The sequence below is a fragment of the Empidonax traillii genome, unplaced genomic scaffold (genome assembly GCF_003031625.1).
Source record: "Empidonax traillii isolate 1590-97213 ecotype Southwest subspecies unplaced genomic scaffold, ASM303162v1 scaffold263:size1499331, whole genome shotgun sequence".
NCBI classification, from domain to species: Eukaryota; Metazoa; Chordata; class Aves; order Passeriformes; family Tyrannidae; genus Empidonax; species Empidonax traillii.
Window position 1 is genome coordinate 807,032 of NW_020955456.1, and position 18,402 is coordinate 825,433.

Sequence of the window (18,402 nt, forward strand, 5' to 3'; positions counted from 1 at the left end):
AGTTTTCATCGCTGAAATTTGCTCTGCACTTTTGACCAGTTATGGGATTTTTTTTTTCCCCGTCTCCTCGAAGCTGTTGAGCAGCCTTGCTACGAGCTGCCCCATTACCCACACGACCTGAAGAAACATGCAATTACTGCTGCTCCCTCCCACAAGATTCTCAAATCCATTGTATTTTCTGGTTACTTAACAATTCAGGATTCTGCACAGTATCACCAGCTCACCTATATAGAAACATTTTACCTGTTTAACCTGGATAGATTGGATATATGTGCATAGCACAGACTATATACGAGGCAAATGCATGCCATTGATGCAAAGAACGTGTCCTTTATCATTAATATAAACATAGATAAAAACATCATATATAATCATATATATAGAAAGTAATCCAAAGCAAGTGATAATGTAATGCAAGCTAAACAACCTACATACTCCCTTATAATGAGAAATGGTGTAAAGCTATATGAGTATAAAAACACTATATGAGTATATACATTCATATATGAGTGTGTGTGTGTGTGTGTGTATATATATAAACTCTATAAAAATGAATTAAGCTGTTTTAAACCTTTGTGAATGTGGGATGAATCTCCCCCTTCAGCAAGCCTTGGCAAACAGTTCGGGGGTAATAAAGCTGTATTGCGATGGAATTCCCATCTCACAGCACGGTGGGACTTGGTGGGGTGTGATGACAACCTTAGAAGTGTTCAAGGACAGGCTGGACAGGGCTTGGAGCAACCCGGTCGCATGGAATATGTCCCTGTCCACAGTAGGGTGTTGGAACCCAAACCATACCACGGTTTTATGATTCCCCCAGCTTCAAACTGTCAGAGGACAGGGTTAGATGGGATATTGGGAAGAAATTCTTGGCTGTGAGGGTGGAGAAGCCCTGGCACAGGTTGCCCAGAGAAGCTGTGGCTGCCCCTGGAAGTGTCCAAGGCCAGGCTGGACAGGGTCTGGAGCAAAGTGGGATAGTGGAAGGTGTCCCTGCCCAGGGGTGGTCCCTTCCAACCCAAAATTCTGTGACTCTGTGGCGCGGCAGCAAAAGGCCCCCGAGCCCAGAGCCCCGCCGTGGGGTGGATGCTCCCCTGCCCCACAGAAAGCCCCGGAGCACATCGGTTTGAGGCGGGGGGGTTGGTGTTCCCGAGGTGACCCAGCGCTCGGACCCGGCACACGGAGCGGTTTAACCGCCGAGCTCCGGCCCCCCCCCAAGGCGGGACCGCTCCCTCACGCCGGGGCTGCGCTGCCCGCCCTGCCCCGCAGGCGGCGCCGCGCGGCCGCCGTTGCCGCCCCCGCCCCGCACCCCGGACCGCGGCGGGGCGGCCGCGCCCGACGGAGCGGCCGGGGGGGAGGCGGCGGCCGGCGCGGCTCCCGCCCCGCCCCGCGTCCCCGCCATCCCCGCCCCGCCGGCCCCGCCCCGGAGGCCGGTACGCTGGCTCGCTCGCTGCCGGGGAACATGGCCGAAGTCGGGGAGGACAGCAGCGGGGCGCGGGCTCTGCTGGCGCTGCGCTCGGCGCCCTGCAGCCCCGCCGCCGCGCCCCCTCCCGGGCCGCCGCCCCCGGCCGCGCCGCCCGCCGCCTGCGCCGGGCCGGTGCTGGCGCGGCTGCAGGGCCGCGAGTTCGAGTTCCTCATGCGGCAGCCGGCCGTCACCATAGGCCGCAACTCCTCGCAGGGGTCGGTGGACGTCAACATGGGGCACTCCAGCTTCATCTCGCGGCGGCACCTGCAGCTCAGCTTCCAGGAGCCGCACTTCTACCTGCGCTGCCTCGGCAAGAACGGCGTCTTCGTGGACGGCGCCTTCCAGCGCCGCGGCGGCCCGGCCCTGCAGCTCCCGCCGCAGTGAGTGCCGGGGGCGGCGGGGCCGGGCCCGCTCCGGGGGGCAGGGGCGGCCCGAGGGGCCGGACGGGGACCCTCCGCCCCGGGGAGGGGACGCGGGGCTGGGCGGAGAGGGGGCTCGCAGGAGGGGTGTGAGGGGTCCCTTGCCCCCACCGAGGGGCTGTGGAGGTGTCCCCGCGCAGGGGATGTGGGTCTGTCAGGGCCTGAGGTGACGGTGAGGGCCCACCGCTGATGAAGGAGACAGTAAAGGGTCCCCCTTGCCCACTAAGGGCCTGAGAGTCTACCTCTGAAGAAGTTGGGGGGCTTCAGGTGACGGTGAGGGGGCCACAGGTGATAAGGGGGCTGTGAGGGATCCCCCTGCTCACCCTCATGGTGAGGGTCCCCTCGCTTGAGGTTGGTCACAGTGGGTGAGGGACACTCAGCTGATGGACAGCCTGAGGTGGTGGTGAGGAATATCTGCCTGGAGACAGCCAGGGCATCCACCTCAACTTCAGCAGGGGTGTTCTCGCCTTTGCTGCCATCTATGACTGAGTAAGGGGATGATGTTCATTGGGCCTGGGGCTGCTCCCTCTGAGGGAACCATGTCTGGGCAAAAACTGTGAGCCCCTTACTGCAGGGTGTTGCCCAGGGTTATTATCCTCCATGCCCGCCTGCCAACAGACTCATGTTCAACTAGTGGACTCTAAGGGTTTTCAAAAAGACGAATCAGTGAAGAAGGATTGTTGTCAGTCGGCTAAAACGTGCTACACCCAGGCGTTGCCTTCCCTGGAAAAGATCTAGTGGAAAAAGTTGGAAACCACTTTGCCAGAGTGCTTATTTAAGGGTTGGCAAATTGAGTGTTGTTCCTGGTGTTTCTCTGAGGCAACAGAAAAATGAAGGAGTCAGGCCAGGCCAGGGGTGATGCTGCTCCCCAGGACACCTGGACAGCAGGTGCTCAAGGTGTCTTTCCCTCCTTGGGGAAGGGGAGAGGGCTGCAGAAGAGTTTCTCTGCTGGCAGGGAGGTGGTTGTCTTTGGTCTGTTTAACTCTCTTGCAGGAAGAAGAACAAGGTTGACATGCATTTCTTTCTTCCTCTGCAAACATTGTTTATGTTTGCTGAGCACTGTCCAGCGACTGCAGTGCTTCACCCCGGGGCAGCAGCGTGGTGGTGGTGGTGGGTGATGTAATTCCTGCCTGCATCTCTTCAGGTTGTACCAGGCAGACTGTGTCTAATGCCATCTCTGAGTGAAAAGGTGCTGAAAAGTCAGGAGATTGGGGTTTTGTTGTTTGTATAAAACAGCTGTTTTCGTCTGTCGCGTCTTGGTACTGTTTACCTCCAGCACCAGGGTCCTGGAGTTACCCCTCGCTCACCAGCCTGTAGCTCAGGGGAGGGTTTTTTAATTACTCATTTCCTCTGCAGGCTGCTTCATTTTGTACGTAGTAATTTAGTTATAACTCCCTAGCTGCTCGCTCTCTGAGGCGTTTTGGTTTGTAACGTGTTTCATTTTCTAAAAGAGATGTCCTTTAGTGTCTCTTTAATTAATCTGGCTGTGTAAAACAAGACCACCCAAAGCCCAGGGCATTTCTTGTTGTCGTTCCCTCTGGCTTTGGGTTTATCTGTGCAAGCTCTCTCCTCCCTGCCATTCTGTTTCTTCACTTGGTTAATCATAAGCATTGTGATAGAAAACTCTCTCGAGCAGCAACTTGGTTGTGTATTTCTCTCCCCTTTGCTCGTGACTTCTGGAGTGGGAATGGTAGTTTTCCTTCTTCATTGCTTTAAAAGGAGGAGTTTAATGTTCAGTTATGAACTCTGCACAATAAGACATCCTCTTAGTTTGACCGCTGTTTGAGCTACATAAATAAACTTGATGCTCCTCCCTTTCTGACTTCCAGAGTAGGAAAATGTTTTGCATCAATCTAAAGGAATTTGCCCCCTTGCTTCTAACAGGTAAACAACTCCTTACTGGCCAGTCAAGGGTTTGTAACCCAGACCAGGAAAAAGAAAATCCTGGTATACACAGTCTTGATTGAGGCTTTAAACTGTCTGCTGTTATCTCGTTATCTCCGCTCTTGAAAAATCAGACAATTCCCTCCCAGTCACCCTGCTACACACACACACAGACACACCAAAATCTCCCCTCCCCAGTAAACACGAAGTGCTGGCTGGTACCATTTCCTCTCTGTACGGAATCCTGGGTGCTTACTGCCAGCTCATATTGTCGAAAGGAGGACAGAGTGAGGACAGGTTGTAATACACAGACTTTGCAGAAGAAACTGTGGATTGTCCTGTATGTTATGGTGACACTTCTGCCCTGTTTGATACAGCCCCACCTTCTCGTGGGGGCAGAATGTACAGTTTATTTTATATTTCAGAAATTAATGGTCATTGCATTAATTTACAGGGAGGTCCTTGTGGGGAGCTCTTGCTGTAATATTTTAAGAACCAGTGGTTTTGGATGGTTGCCCGCCTTTCTTCCACCCCCCCACCTGCAAAGGATGGCAGAAATGTGCCAAGTCCTATTTCTTTTGGACCACTGCAGTCACTGCTGCTGTTATATTACATGCAGAGGAAATGCTTGTGCATCATGAGATCATGAATGGAAGCAGAGGGTTCCAGGAAAAAGTGCCTTTCAGCTGTAATTCATAGTATTTGTTAAAAAAATAGATTCTGAGCTCATAAGTTCTGTTTCTGAGGTTTCTTCTCGCTTCGCTGTTTCCGTGTAGAAGTTCTCTTTGTGAAGTTTTCTAAGTTTAGGAGTGGTTATTCCTGAAATGTGCAGAAGATTTTTGTCAGGAGGGGTGGGGAAGGGAGGAAAGAGGAAGAATTTGAGGCCTCTCTCTTGAAGACCCTACGTACCTCCTGTCTCAACAGACCTGTTCAAAATCAAGGGCCTTCGAAAAGCTTCCTATCACTTCCTCCATCAGCATCGTGTGTACATTTAATCTGCTGTACCCAGGATTTTACTGCTGGGCAGGAGTGTCATATTCCACAGCTGTGTTGTTAGGGGAGGCTGTATTTCACAGATGTGATGACATAACTATAAAGCATAATTAAAGAATAATGACCAACAAGGAGGGCTTCTCCTAGAGGTTAATGACAGTTAGGAGCAAAGTGGGTGGAAGAGTGGAGGGCCCAGGGTACAGCTGAAGACCCTTAATCAGTTTAATTAATAAGTGCCACACTGCAGCAGGCATTACAAATATAAATCAAGATGAAATTATGGAAGTACTCACATCAAAACCAAGTGCTTCAAATCAAATTAAGGATTGCTAGAAACTCTTTTCTTAGCTTGTGGTGGGTTTTTTAGCTGTGCTACTGGGAGCTGGAAATCAGTGGATAAATATCTCGGTATTTTTCTATAAAAAGGAGCGAAACTCAAAATTAGCAGGATATGCACTGGGTTTTAAAAACTGTTAATACCAGCGAAAGTATAAGAACAGGAACCCTTAGCTGGAGTACTTTTTTCTGTGGAAGACAGTAATTTCTTCAAATTTACAGTGTAACCAGATGTTTACAGGATCAGGTTAATGCTGAATTATTAATGTTGTTGTCTTCAAATGGGATTCAATTTTTAAAGTAAGTGACAATTACAAGTTAGAGACTTCCAGTAACTAAAATAAGCTATTTATTTATTTATTTATTTATTTATTTTTCTGTCTCGGTACCAAAGGAACTGATACAGTTGAAAGTTAAACTTGCTAACCTGAATTTTAAGCAGGTATGGGTCAGGTATTCAAATGCTCCTAAATACAAAAGTTCTATTGACTAAAACCTGCAAATATTGCTTGAGCACAGCCTGATAATGGCACTTGAGCTTTTCGAACTAGGAGCTCGATAGATTGGAAAATGGTGCTTGTCTGGGAATGCTTCATGGGATATTTGCTTATTGCTTCTGTGACCGTCTTGAATTTTTGCAGTAGCGCAATTAATGGAGCCTGAGGTTGGTGTTTTTCAGTGTAAATGGGTTCTTCCAGGATGAGATTTCAAAGCATAAAAACAGGTTTTTTAAACATGTAGTTCTTTTAGTGTTTAGGAAATGGAAGAAATAAATGGAGGAGCTTTTTTAGGTTGAGCGTAAATACAGGGGAAGTAAATATATGAACGCATGAAATAAAATTAAAACGTGGAGTTAAAATAAAAAAATTTATTATGTATATAAACCCCAGTATAAATTGAAAACTTACCATGCATGTGAAGTTTTATTAAGAGCATGCTGCTTTATTTATAATAGGGTTTTCCTAGGCACTCAATAAACTTGACAAAAATAAATAGCCCAGTACTCTCCACCACATATCAAGGTGCTGATCCTGCAGAATTTTACTCGTGCATTCATCTTTCTGTATTGGGAGTACACAAGTTCCCTTCAGCGTTTGGGCAGTGGGGGTGTCTCTGCAACTGGGCTTTAGTAACCCAGCAGAAAATGGAGAGTCACAGCCAGTTTCTAAGGGACACGACTGTACAGTCTGTTAGCCAGTAACTCGAGGCACTAATTCAAGCAAAAAAAAAACCAAAAAACCCAAAAAAACCACCAAACAACATATTCTAGAAAAATGGAGATATGCACAATTCCCCTCAGTGTTTTGGTGACCTCACCAGCCTCTCGCCCTCCGTTCTTGTGGTTTTGAGCGATGCCATCACGGTGGGCACGAGGCAGGGTGTCCTCACATCTCCGAGGGAGCTGCCCACCCTCCCTGCACACACCAAGGAAACGCCTTGACCACATCACCACCACTACAGAGCTGGTTGTTTCTGAAGTGCTGCATATGTATGTTGTCTCTGGTTAACTCCTCAGGTAGTTTGACTTCTTAAATATTGTGTAATCTGCATTTGCAACCATTTTTTTCGTTCTTTGTTTGAAACGCGTCGTTTGCTGTGCTGCAACTTGTGGATGGTGGTTTTGCTCTCGCTAGAAACTCTTCAAAGATTTGCTTTCTTAGTGCTTCGTCTTGTATTTTTCATGCTCTTACTTAATTTCAAAGACTGCCTTTGAGAACAGGTTTTTTTGTTGCACGGCAAGATGTGATAAAGGATTACTTGATTTTAATTATGGAATTCGTGTCAAGTAATAATTTTTGGCTAAGCAGCTCAATTTGTCATGAGTTATATTAAACGTTTAAGGAAAGTTTCTCTCATGTGAAACTGCTGCTCAATTTGTTGATTCAAAAATAGCTGTGCTGTAAAGTCAGGCTGTGAATATAAACTAAGGCTATGCAAAACTCAGTGCATGTCCTTATGGATTCTTTTAAACCAGGCTTGGTTCAGCTTAGCTGATGTGTTGATAATGAAAAGATTAATCTAACAAGAACATGCCACACTTGTCTTGTACATTTTTGTGCAGAGCCTCAACTATAAAGGCTTAAATGTTGTTTCAAGTTGTGCTGGTGTAACTTCTTTGTGTTTGCCAGCTCAGGTATCCTTAACTGACTGTGGGATCCTTCCAGTTGGTACTGTTGTGTTTTTATATAAATCTAGGGGATGAATGAGTTTGGAGGTTTTTTGCTTTTATGAAAATGCAAGTAAAAATGATGAAATCTGTAGTAATTCATATCTTAAGTTATTTTGGTGCCAGATGTGTCAGCATCTTCCCCGTAGAGCATCTGTTTTGACTTCTGGTGACAAATCAAAATAATGCTGTTTGCTTTTTTTTTTTTTTCCTCTCCCCCTCTAGAAAACGGGATAGGCAGCCTTGCACTGAATAACTGAAAGCAGAAATGACAACCAGATTAATGTGATTGTTTTCTTTGTAAGCAAGCTCCTGGTAACTGCTCCGAAAGCCATTTGGCGTCAGAGCTGTTCTGTGGGACGCCAAATTCTCTTGCTCGGTGTTGCAGTTTCCTGGAGGAGTAGATGTGGCAACAGGATGTTGGTAGAGAACAGGAAACTACTTGAATTTGCCACTTATGCCATGCAAATAAAGGCTCATTACTGGCCCAGGTGTGGTAATTAGTGTGTGTTATTGACAGGAGTTTGTGCAGATTGCGGAGTGATGAGCCTGGAGCTCGGGAAAAGTGTCTGGGGGGGCTGCTCTGTGACAGCGTGGGGTGACAGAGGGGACACAGGCTGGTGAGGTGCTTGTTAAACCACTCTGAGATCTGACAGCTCCAGCTGGCTTTCCTATTCAGGGTGGATCTCTTCTAGCACTCAGCTCCATATCAGCTCCTCTGACATGTGGTGATTTACTCGGAGCTCCCTGTAACTCTACTGAGTGTCGGGGTGTTCTGCTGTCAGAGCCAAGGGGCACCGTAGCCAGAAATGCTTCACAGACCAAGCTTCACCTTTCTGCTGCTTAGATGTGGATGAGCCAGCCTTCCCTCCCCAATCCCAGTGGAAATGTGGTTTAAAAAAAGAAAAATCATGTGCGCTTGAGCTGGTGATGTTAATGAAAAGGGAGAAAAATTCTCATTTGCTTTTAGCACGGATTCTTTCCTCTCCTTTTCCTTACTAGCAGTCCAGAGCACAGAGGCCTCTCTCACATGTAGCCATACTCAACACCAGCTTTTGTTTTATTTTCTTTGGTTCAGTCCCCGTGCATCTGGGAGTTTCCTGAGGTTGCAGACTCAAGGCTAGGATATCCACATTAAAAAAAAAACCCAAAGTGTGAAAGGTAAATGTGCTGTGGAGCTTGTGTATTCGGTGGTTAAGGTCTTTGAGGTATTTATTCTCTTAAACGTGCATATATTTTGTAGCAACTGTCTGAGCAGTCCACTGAGCTTGTGCATTGTTTTCTGACTGGTAAACTTATGTAAAAAAGTCAATTTGTGCATTTGAAAATGGCCGATCTGATGTAACAGACTGCAAGGCTGAAACCAAGAAAAATGTGGAGCTGAAGGTTTGGGTGTCATTTTGCAGTGATTTTTTTTTTTTTTTTTTTTGTACAAACCTGTAAGATGGAAAAAGTGAAGCATTTTTTTTGTCTCCTGAATGTGGGCTATAAAAAGACATCTTGATGTACTTCCAGACATGGTTAATCGACTAATTGTGAGTACAAATTATTGTCTGGTCTTAATGCATTCGCTTCAGTCAATAATTCAGTATTAATCACTGAACAGTTTTGTCAAGTATTTAGAAGTTTCCCTATTTCACTTGACTGCAGACTCCTCATAAAAGCAGATTGATGAGATGCTTATAGGGCAGATTAATTTCTTGCTTAAGTAAATGTGAGTGAAAATTTCCATCCAACAGCATATTCTTTGTTTTCATAGTACAAATACAATTTTCCTAATGTCTACTCACTCTTGTCCACAAATGTTTTTCGCTAGTAATTCTCATCTTGGGCTTCTTCAGAACAGCTCAGTAAATGCATGTGTGCATTCCCTCTGCATGGCACTTAAGTTTTATGAAATACATATTTTATTGGACAGTTAAACATTTAAGTATCTTAATGGCCTAATTAATACTCTGTATCCTCTTCTGTCATGTATTTTGCTTTTCATTATCCTACTGCTCCTTTTTTGCATGTCTTCGTGCATTTTTTAATCATAAAAATTTCAAGCAATCTTGAGAGAGCAGTCTATTAGGAGGCTGTTCTTTGAATATTCAGCGACTCTGAGATTTGATTGATAGTCCCTTCCCTCCCATCCCGTCTATTTTTAGTAATTTAAAAGCGAGTTTAATTTCTTGGGTTGTCGTTTGTTGTGTACGCGCAATTTACTTACGGTGGTTTTTCCTCCCTCCTTTAAATGTACCAGATATGTAATTTTCATGTTCTTTGAGGACATCTTGTCAGTTTGGGAGAAATAATGTAGACGTTAATTGGGAGCTCTGCCTTAGCTGAGGGAGCAAAGATGGACAGTCTTTGTCTGGATCTGTTAATCCATGCTGTGTGATTAGGACAGGAGGAGAAATGGAAGAAAACTTCAAGCACATTGTTACCAGTTATTATCCTGTTTCAAGAATCTTCTAGCATCACAGCCTGCTTTCATGTACAAGTACAATCCACTCCATTTTTTAGAACAGAATGAGGAGACAAAAAGCCTTGCAGAGGTGGTGCAAGCCCTGTGGACAAGGATGTCTCCTCCCTTTCTCTCTGCAATACAACATTGTAGCTGTACCCCTTTTTTCTGCTTCTTGCCACTTCAAGGAGAGCCTTGGGAAGTCTTCCCACACAATCTGTTTTAATCTTCCATCTCCCTTAAGGCCACATACAGAAGCCACCAACACTTTGTCTAAGCAGGACTGGACTCCCTGCAGAGCCAGTTTGTGCACTTGCTAAAGGAATTGTTCTTGAGCAACTTAAGGCCTTTCCTCTCTCGAGGGCATAAGAACTCTGGACTCTTACACACTCAGGATCCTGAGTGCGTGGGAGGAGAAAAGGACTAGACACAGAAAGCAAATTTTGTTTCCACCCGATGGGTAGACCAAAAATGACTTTGCTTTTCATATTCAGTTTGAGGCGTAGCCCAGACTAGCGAGGGCAGGCTCTTGGTGTGGGCGATGTGCCAACTGCTATTTATTTATTGATCTGGTTCCGTTTTTAATTGTCCCATGGCCGGTGTAACGTGGTGTACCTTGGGTTGGCCGCCTGCCCACCGTGCGTAAAGGGGTGTTGACTGTCAACAAGCCTGGCAATTGGGTGGCTTTGCCTCCTTCTGCCTCATCCATTCAGCTGGATAATTACTCCATCTCTTCCCATGTCTCCCTCAGACACCGTCTAACGAGACAAGCCGTAACGAAACTGTTTTAGCCCTGGGAGGGCCTGCAAAGGAAGTCAAAGGCTCTGCTGCTAATGTGAAGTTGTCTTCAGGCATAGCAATTCTTAGGAGAAAATTCCTGATGTGTCGTGGTTCCTAGCAGTTTTTTTTTTTTTTTCTCTGTGTGTTTTGTGTAAACAAGGCATATGCAAACTGGCTGCTGGAAATAGGCACAGCCAAGTAGTTTAGACTTGCACATCATCTGTTTACAGTTGAACGTCCCAGCTCAGCCTCACTGCAAACGGCCACGGGATGAACTCAGGAAACAACATTTGTTTTGATGGACAGTGATTCCGCATCTGAGCTCTCTTGTCACCAAGTGGGTGCATCCTCTTCTCCAGGCAGCTGTGGTTTCTTCTCGATTTCCTCCTGCCTTGTGCTCCACCAGACAGTATTGCAAATGTGAGAATTCCTGTTAAAAAAAAAAAAAACAGAGAATCCTCTCTCCCAAAAAGCTGATATTGCAAACTATGAAGTGCATATCTTCTAGGTAAGGTAGTATCTGAGGGATCTTCATCAGTTAAAGTAAAATGTTTCCCTGGTAACTGTCACTTATGTTGTTCTAACTCCTCTCAAGAAGAAACCCCTCAGCACACTCTCCTATGTGCTGGCAGGATTTAAAACCCCTTAGCAATCTTGGGATTGTTTTATATTGTTTGCAGTCTTAGCCAGGTCCTGCTGGGTGGCCTTTCACAAGCCAATCCAGTACATCATCATCTCCTGAATCACAGTAAAATCATTCTCTTTTCCTCTGCTTTAGTAGGAGGGACGTTTGTGCCTTTTCTAACCTTTATTTTCAGTGTCAGTATTTTGAAGGCTGCAGGTAAATGTCACTTTGTAGACATTTGTGTGAGAGGCTCTGTGCTGCCCCAAATGTTTATTTGCCTCCGAGTCTACAAGATGTCAGCTTTTAAAACATTCAAATTACCCTCAGAGCTGTTTTAAAACAGTAATCCTGGCTTCCTCTACTGGGTATTGAATGGATTGTGAAATGTCTTCCGAGGGAGTGGAACGGACTTGTGTGAACATTTTGCAAAGTCTAACTCCATATGGATCGGTTTTTATAATGTACATAAATAGTACATTAGCTCTTTCAAATCACTTTCTAAATGAACTGAACCAGCCTCAAAGGAAAATACATCACAGTCATGCTCTGTGTATTAGAGCCCTCTTAGAGAGTGTGATTGAATTCAAAGGTTAGTAGCATCCCACACACAAGCTTTTTCTGGCATACGTATGTGGAAATTAGGATCTTTTCCTGAGCTTTGCTGAGGTTATTTTGTTTTGCACAGCCTTTGCTAATGTCTTTATAGGTAGTTCCCTGGCTTTGGAAGGGTAAGTCTGCTAAATGACTTGTGAGACCTTTCAAGGAATTGGGCTGACTCCTTGAAAGCAAACCCTTCCATGATGAATGGCCCATTAGAAGAAAGTTGATGGCACTGTAAATGAGATTTTAAGTGAGAATCAAACTGCTCCAGTGTATCCAGCAAAGATGCTGAAGCAAGTGCCTCTTTCCGTGATGGTTATTAGAGGATTTTATGAACTGATATTTTCAAATGGTTACTTTCTCCTTCTTCTCCAGGGTATAAAAATTTCCAAGGATCCAGATACTTGTAGTAATAAAGAGTCCTCTCAAGAAGAATGGGACTTAGGGTGCAAATAGGGGTAAGAGCTGAAGTTGCTGCTTGCCTGAGGCCAGATTGTGTGGTGGAAGGGGCAGGATCTGCAGCCGGCTGGAATTTCCATGGCAGTTGAGCAAAGATTTAAAATTCTTGGTATTGAGTGAGGTATGGAAATAAATAACCAGTGCTACTTGCAGAGGCCAGCTGTGGCTCTGCAGTTAGTTCCATACTGTCACTACATATTTAATTCTTGGTGTACTGCTCGATTTCTTATTGAAAACAGAGCTCTTTGTAGAAGCTGGTATAGGGAAGTTCCTCAGAGCGTGGGTGCAGGTGGGGCTTTTCTTTGGCACAGAGGTAGGTGTTATTTGTGGTTTATGACTGAGGCAGAAACATAGCTGAGTGCTTCTGCCAAGATGAGCAAAGAAGGAAAATAGTTAATATTGACCTTTTTCATTTTAACGAAGATCAGTGGGATCAACAGAGGCTTGGAAAGCCTCTCAGAAGGGCTCTTGAATTTCACAGAAGCAGGGAAGGAGTGAGAGATGCTGGCGGTGGCCACACTCTGCTGAGTCATTTCTTGTGGTCTCTGCTGTGGCAGAATGGAAGCCAGACTTAGGCTCTTATCGTAAGGTTTGTCTTGGAGAAGGGAAAAATTGAGTGTGAATGGGGGCCAGGCAGCCCTTTCTGGTGCAGAAACGCTGTGGGTAAATATGTGTGTGTGTTGCAGAGCTGGTGTTCACCATTTCAGTGACATCTCTGGAAAACAATGTCAGTCTGACTACTCACTGCCTGCTCCTGGCCACAGTCCAGGAGCCTTGAAGCAGCTGGGGCTACGTGTTGTCAGTGGGGCTGGGAGCTGTGGTTTGGCAGGACTTCCCTAGGACTGGGGGAAAGTGGGATGTGAGAAATCCTACAGGAAGGTGAGGCACATCATAGCTCTGAGCCCTTGCAAGGCCTGAGCAAAACTTACTCCTGGTCCAAGACTGTGCAGTGTGTGCCGTTCCAGTCTTACAGTGTAGAATATGGTACCTGATGAAGGGTTGGTGGAGGACAAGGGTGGGAAGAGCAGAATATAGAATTAAATACCATCCTGCTTTGTTTCATATGAGATGCACTTGAATTAACTTAGTGGGACAGCCAGTTAGCAGGGGGTGGATGGACTAACCTTGTTTGTCACTGTACTGTGTTTTTCCAATACCATGAAACCTTGGCTGCTGTCAAGCACATGCTTGAAGAATATTTATCTCCACAGAGTGCTTTTCTCTTATGAGCTTCTGTTCCACTCCGTAGTTCAGCCAATTTCATCTGTATTTTCGCTTTGTTTAGTGGGTGTTATCTGATAGGGTTGGGATTTTGTTTTGGTTTAGTTTTTTTCCCTTGAAACATCTCATCAGGACCTAAAATGGAGCTGCTTTAGAATTGAACACTGGGATATGTGTGTATTTTTTATACCAGTGCTGTCAGAGTGACAACCAAATAAATGGATCTCTGTGTTCTCTGAATATGCCCCAAACTTTTGGGCATGAAGAGTCCTCCAAGGCTCTGTGGAGATGCTGGCTTAAGACACATTTTAGCTCTCTGTCAAAGCAGGAATAACAAGTATGATGTTGATTTTTCTAAGATGGACACTGGCTTAACAGGACTGAAATTCCCATTTTCATGCAGCCCATTTTACAGAGGTCTGTAGAGGCCAATAATGACTAGAAGGTGTTCAGAAGTGTTTTAGTGTAAGATCTACTTGTTCTGTTGCCCACTCTAAACAGCTATCCAGCCCCATGATAAATGTGATCAAAATCCCAGGAGAGATCCTGTAGTTCCTAAATGCACATTTACCATATAAGCAAGGTGGGCTGCACTTGTGGAGAGAAACAATCGATCCTGCTGCCCCTGTGTTGATTTTTGTGGCTCCAGCATGTGTGGTAAGCAAGAGAAGAGGTAATTTTAGCTTGATTAGCAACACAGAAGGGAATCGAGATGACTGTTGTAAATGGCAGTGGGATGAGATCAATGAGGGTAGTTTATTTCCATGCATCTAAGTGGGTGTTCTGAGCAATTTAATTTTTCTTTTTTGTTTGTTTTTAGGAGAACCCAAGAATGTTAATGCATTTAGTCCTTGAAATCCTTCCGGATACTTTAATGTTGTTGCGTGGCCACTGTTTTAAATGATTACCAGGTGCTTGTGTTCTGGTCCTTAGCAGTTCCTTGTTTCTCTGCTCTCTGTTACCTGGTTCAGCAGCAAGTGGTGAGCGATTCTCGGGACTGGACTCTCCATTTTTCTCCTACTCACCTTTGTTTATATTCTGGAGCATGTTCCGAACTGTTTATGATTAAACACTGCTCAAACAGGCAGGTTAAGATTTATTGACACAAAGGAGGCTGGGAGGAGGGAGTGGCTGGCTGGTCATCTGTGTCTACTTGCAGCTGATAGTGATGTTATTGGAGCTGTACACGTGTCTATGCAACGGCTGGGGGGTGTCAGAGATGCTGCCAGGGGACTGATCCCTGTCAGCACCGCCTGTTTTGCTTTGTGTGACACAGGAAAAGCTCAAGCAAGGGATTCTGTGTAGGTGATGCACTCCTTCCCCTTGAGCTCGGTGTCCTGGGAGCATCCTGAGGCTCTTGAGCAGGGGACAGCTGTTTATCTCGTGGTGGGAGAGGGTGGCACATCTCCAGGGAGAGAGAGAGATCAGGCTTTGAAACGTGGTAATAGGGTTGTGACCTACAGGAGTTTTAAGCAGTGATCCGTTTAAAAAAGACACACGCAGCTTAAAAGACAATGCTGTTCTGTGGGAGGCAGGGAGGTTCAAAATGGAAGATTGGAAGGTGAGCATTATTTAGGAAAATAAATTTAACTTAAAATACAGAAATATCAGAGTTAAAAAGAGACTGAGTTTCTTTTAAAAAGTCTTTCCTGAAGCTGAAACAACTTGTTTCCTGGCCCCTCTTAGCCATGTGCAGACCAGAGTTGTTAAATAGCCACTTAGCTTTTAAAGGTGTCTATATGTAGCATTTTACATATACATCAGTCCCATACAGCATTTACATCAGTCCCAAATACTGATAATTTTCATGCTTTAGGAAAAAAACTTAAAATGCAGTGTTGACAATATACTAAAAAAAAAATTAACAGATTGATCAGCCTAACATGGAAAGGCATTTTGCACTTACAAGATTTGATGCTGTGAAATACACACACATGTTGCACGTAATTTACGTTTTCTCTGAAGATCAAATGTTTCTTGGCTGGGACAGGAATGGTTTCGATAGGATCTCGACCTCCACAGGCTGGAATACCTGATTAGAGCAGCCGTGGTACACAGGCTGTTGTGTGTTATACAGAGTCTCTTAACTCTGTTATTTTTATGTATACAACCACACACTCAACAAAATAACATAATAGGCTTGCTGTGTGTTACAGATGGTATCAGGCATCTGCAGTGCTGATAGCAAGACTTTCTGGTGCTGCCAGCCAACCTCATTTCAATAAAAGCATTGCTGCTCTCTCTGCCTGCCCACTTCTTCGGTGGCAAACTCTCCTACCTGGTTTTTGATGTCAGGCCGCTCGTTCTGACACATGAAACACCTCCCTGTTCCCAAGCTTCAAAATAAACAGTAGCTTTATGGCTAATTTTAGCCTTTAAGGACATCTTAGTGAATTTTCTCTGCTCATCTGTTAACATCCTTGGGAATGCAACTGCAGGGCTTTTCAGCACTGTCACTGTACTGAGGGGCAGGATAAATGAGATAGACTCGAACTGACTGGCAGAGTGGTGCTGGGTGAAGATGTGGCTTTCCATATGACACACGGGGAAAAAAAACCTCACTGTAACTTAACTGTGCTCTGAGACATGAAGTTGTTTATAGTAAGGACTAGACAGGAACAGAGCAGCTTCTGTAATGGTGTGGTGGAAGTGGGGCCAGAATTTATCCTCGGGAACCTTTAATAAAAAGCTCAAACAAAACCCCCACCCAGCACTGATTGAAAGGTAGATGTCACTGATGCTGCAAATCAATTTATATTGACATAAAATCCCATCTGATCTTTGTGGGTGTAGGTAAGACCTTCCAGGCTCATACATTGAACGCTTTGGCAGGCTTGAGTTGAGATCTTGCGATGCTCCAGCCTGGCTGTGCTCCATGAAATGTGCCCTACGTGCTGCTAAACTGCATCCTGCTGGTGTGGGAAGGAATAGGAGCACTTGGGAAGGGAGGAGGAATTTGTCTTCTGATAGGGAGCCCTGTGCCCAGCGCTCCTGGTCTGGAGTGAATGGCATATTTTGAAGGTGACTCCAATGTTTTGAAATGTGAAGCTGGGTGAGGTACAATTACAGCACCACCTCTTTGTTTCTCTGTGCCCGTGGATGGGCACCAAGTAACGACCATGTTCTAGTGCAGTAGTGTTTAAAAGCTGGTCCTTGTGGTGGGCTTAACAGAGACCCTCACTGATGTACCAAAACTCTCCCTTAATGGTATTTGTCATAAAAGCCAATTAATTATATTCATTTGATTATACCAAGGCTTGATTTCTGAGGTCATCTTCCTTATCATTTGTCTGGAAGTAATTGTCAGGATTTTTCTGGATTAATTTCAAACGTGAGTTTTTATGCCTGACATTTTTCATGTTTAAAATAGATAAGTGAATTAATTCCTAGTCAGGTATTGGGGTTGTAAATAGCTGGTGAGAATATCCTTCAGTGTTTTGCAGGCATTGCAGTGACTGGAAAGACACTCCGAGCTGCCTTACTGTGGTTTCTGCTGCAAAAGTTTCAGGAAGGTGACTTTTGAAATTGCACATTCCTGACCCTTTGCACTCTGATGGCTTTCTGGAGGAGATTGGAGCAGCTTCTGGTAGTGGGGGATTTGGTATTGGACTGAGCAGGATTAATATAAAACCCATCCTGCAAAGCTGGGAGAAGACCTGTCAATAATGGTAATTTCCCAGGCAGGGTGGCAACTTCAGAGGGAGCCTCCTGCTATTCCCTCTGGCTCCCCATTAGCTGGTTGAAACACCCTTCTCAGCAGTTTTAGCAGTTTCTTTCCTGTTCTTCTACAAAATGCTCTTTTGATACTCCATGAATTTATTCCCTGACCTTCCTGTGGTATTTCATTATACTGAAAAAATGGCAACTGCAATATTTTACCTGGTTTCTTTTTTTTTTTTCCTTTTTTTGCACTGTGCGTTCCCCTTACTCAAAGGGGAGAATCTAGAAGTGAAACTGTGCTTGATGTCTCAAATAATTTTCAAAGAGTAAAATCAGAACATCATTAAAGAGATGTCAAGAATGTAAAAATAAAAATACAGCTCTCTGTTCTTCACTGCTAATTCCACAGTGTGAAACAGCCTTGAATGTTCTCACTTGTATGAAAAATTAACTGTGCTTGCAGTGGTTTGCCTCAATTTATCAGCTTGCTCTGTGACAGCAATTAAAAGGTTTGCTAAGAAAGATAAGAAATTGTGGGGAAGACATGTAGAATAAAAGGATTGTTGAAATTTCACAGCATGGGGAAGGTTTTGCTTTTGACATCCAGTTGTTGGAGCCTGAAGTCCAAATGCTCGTCTTCTCCTTTTAAAGAAGATATATTTGAACCAAACCAGCATTTTGAAGTTCTTTGGGCTGGGTTTCTGGTACCTCTTTTCCTTTTTAACCTTCCTGCTCAGCCTGGGGGTGTTTCTGCTCTTCCCCCTGCACCACCTGCTTGGCTCAGTTTCCCTGGCAGCCCTTTCCCGGGATGGGCAGTGGCCGAGAGCTCGCTGTTCTCCCAGCTCTGCGAGGTGGGATGTCTGCAGAGACTGCAGGAACACAGATATTTTTTGTGCACATCTGTGTGTGCCTGGTGCTGGCAGGGAGGAGAATCCCAGAGCTTGGCCAAACTTTGCTGTCTTCAAAGGAGTTTGTTAAAATACCTTCTTGAAAATCTGCCTGTGTGTGGAAGTGCATCTCGATGTGTTTGAACCTTGATGGAATGGCATAAAGGGAAGCCCTGTGCAACTGTGCTCAATAGAAACATTCATTACAGCTAATTTACTTGGTGCTTTTAAGAGACATAGGTATTCATAAGTTGTGGTTTTGCCTGATGCTGCTGGTAGTATTTGTTTTAAATAGATGCACTTGCCTGCACACGCTCTTTACCCATCTGAAATCTTGTCTGGCTGTGTTGGAACCCTCATTTTAAACATGGTGATGTGCAGCGTTAGGCAAATCCCAGGGTAACCTGGGGTCCCTTCTTATTAAGGGGAAAAAAATCCTTTATCGTGTATCAGGTTCCAA

General features: G+C 45.0%; 1 protein-coding gene across 1 annotated transcript in view; it reads left to right on the plus strand.

Annotated features, from left to right (window-relative positions):
• Nucleotides 1-1,360: 1,360 nt before the first annotated feature.
• Nucleotides 1,361-18,402, plus strand: part of FOXK1 (forkhead box K1) — a 49,402-nt gene continuing 32,360 nt past the window's right edge. The window contains exon 1 of the mRNA XM_027889450.1: nt 1,361-1,842. Coding sequence (XP_027745251.1) covers nt 1,460-1,842 — 383 coding nt within the window. The 5' untranslated portion in view covers nt 1,361-1,459. The remainder of the gene's footprint in view (nt 1,843-18,402) is intronic.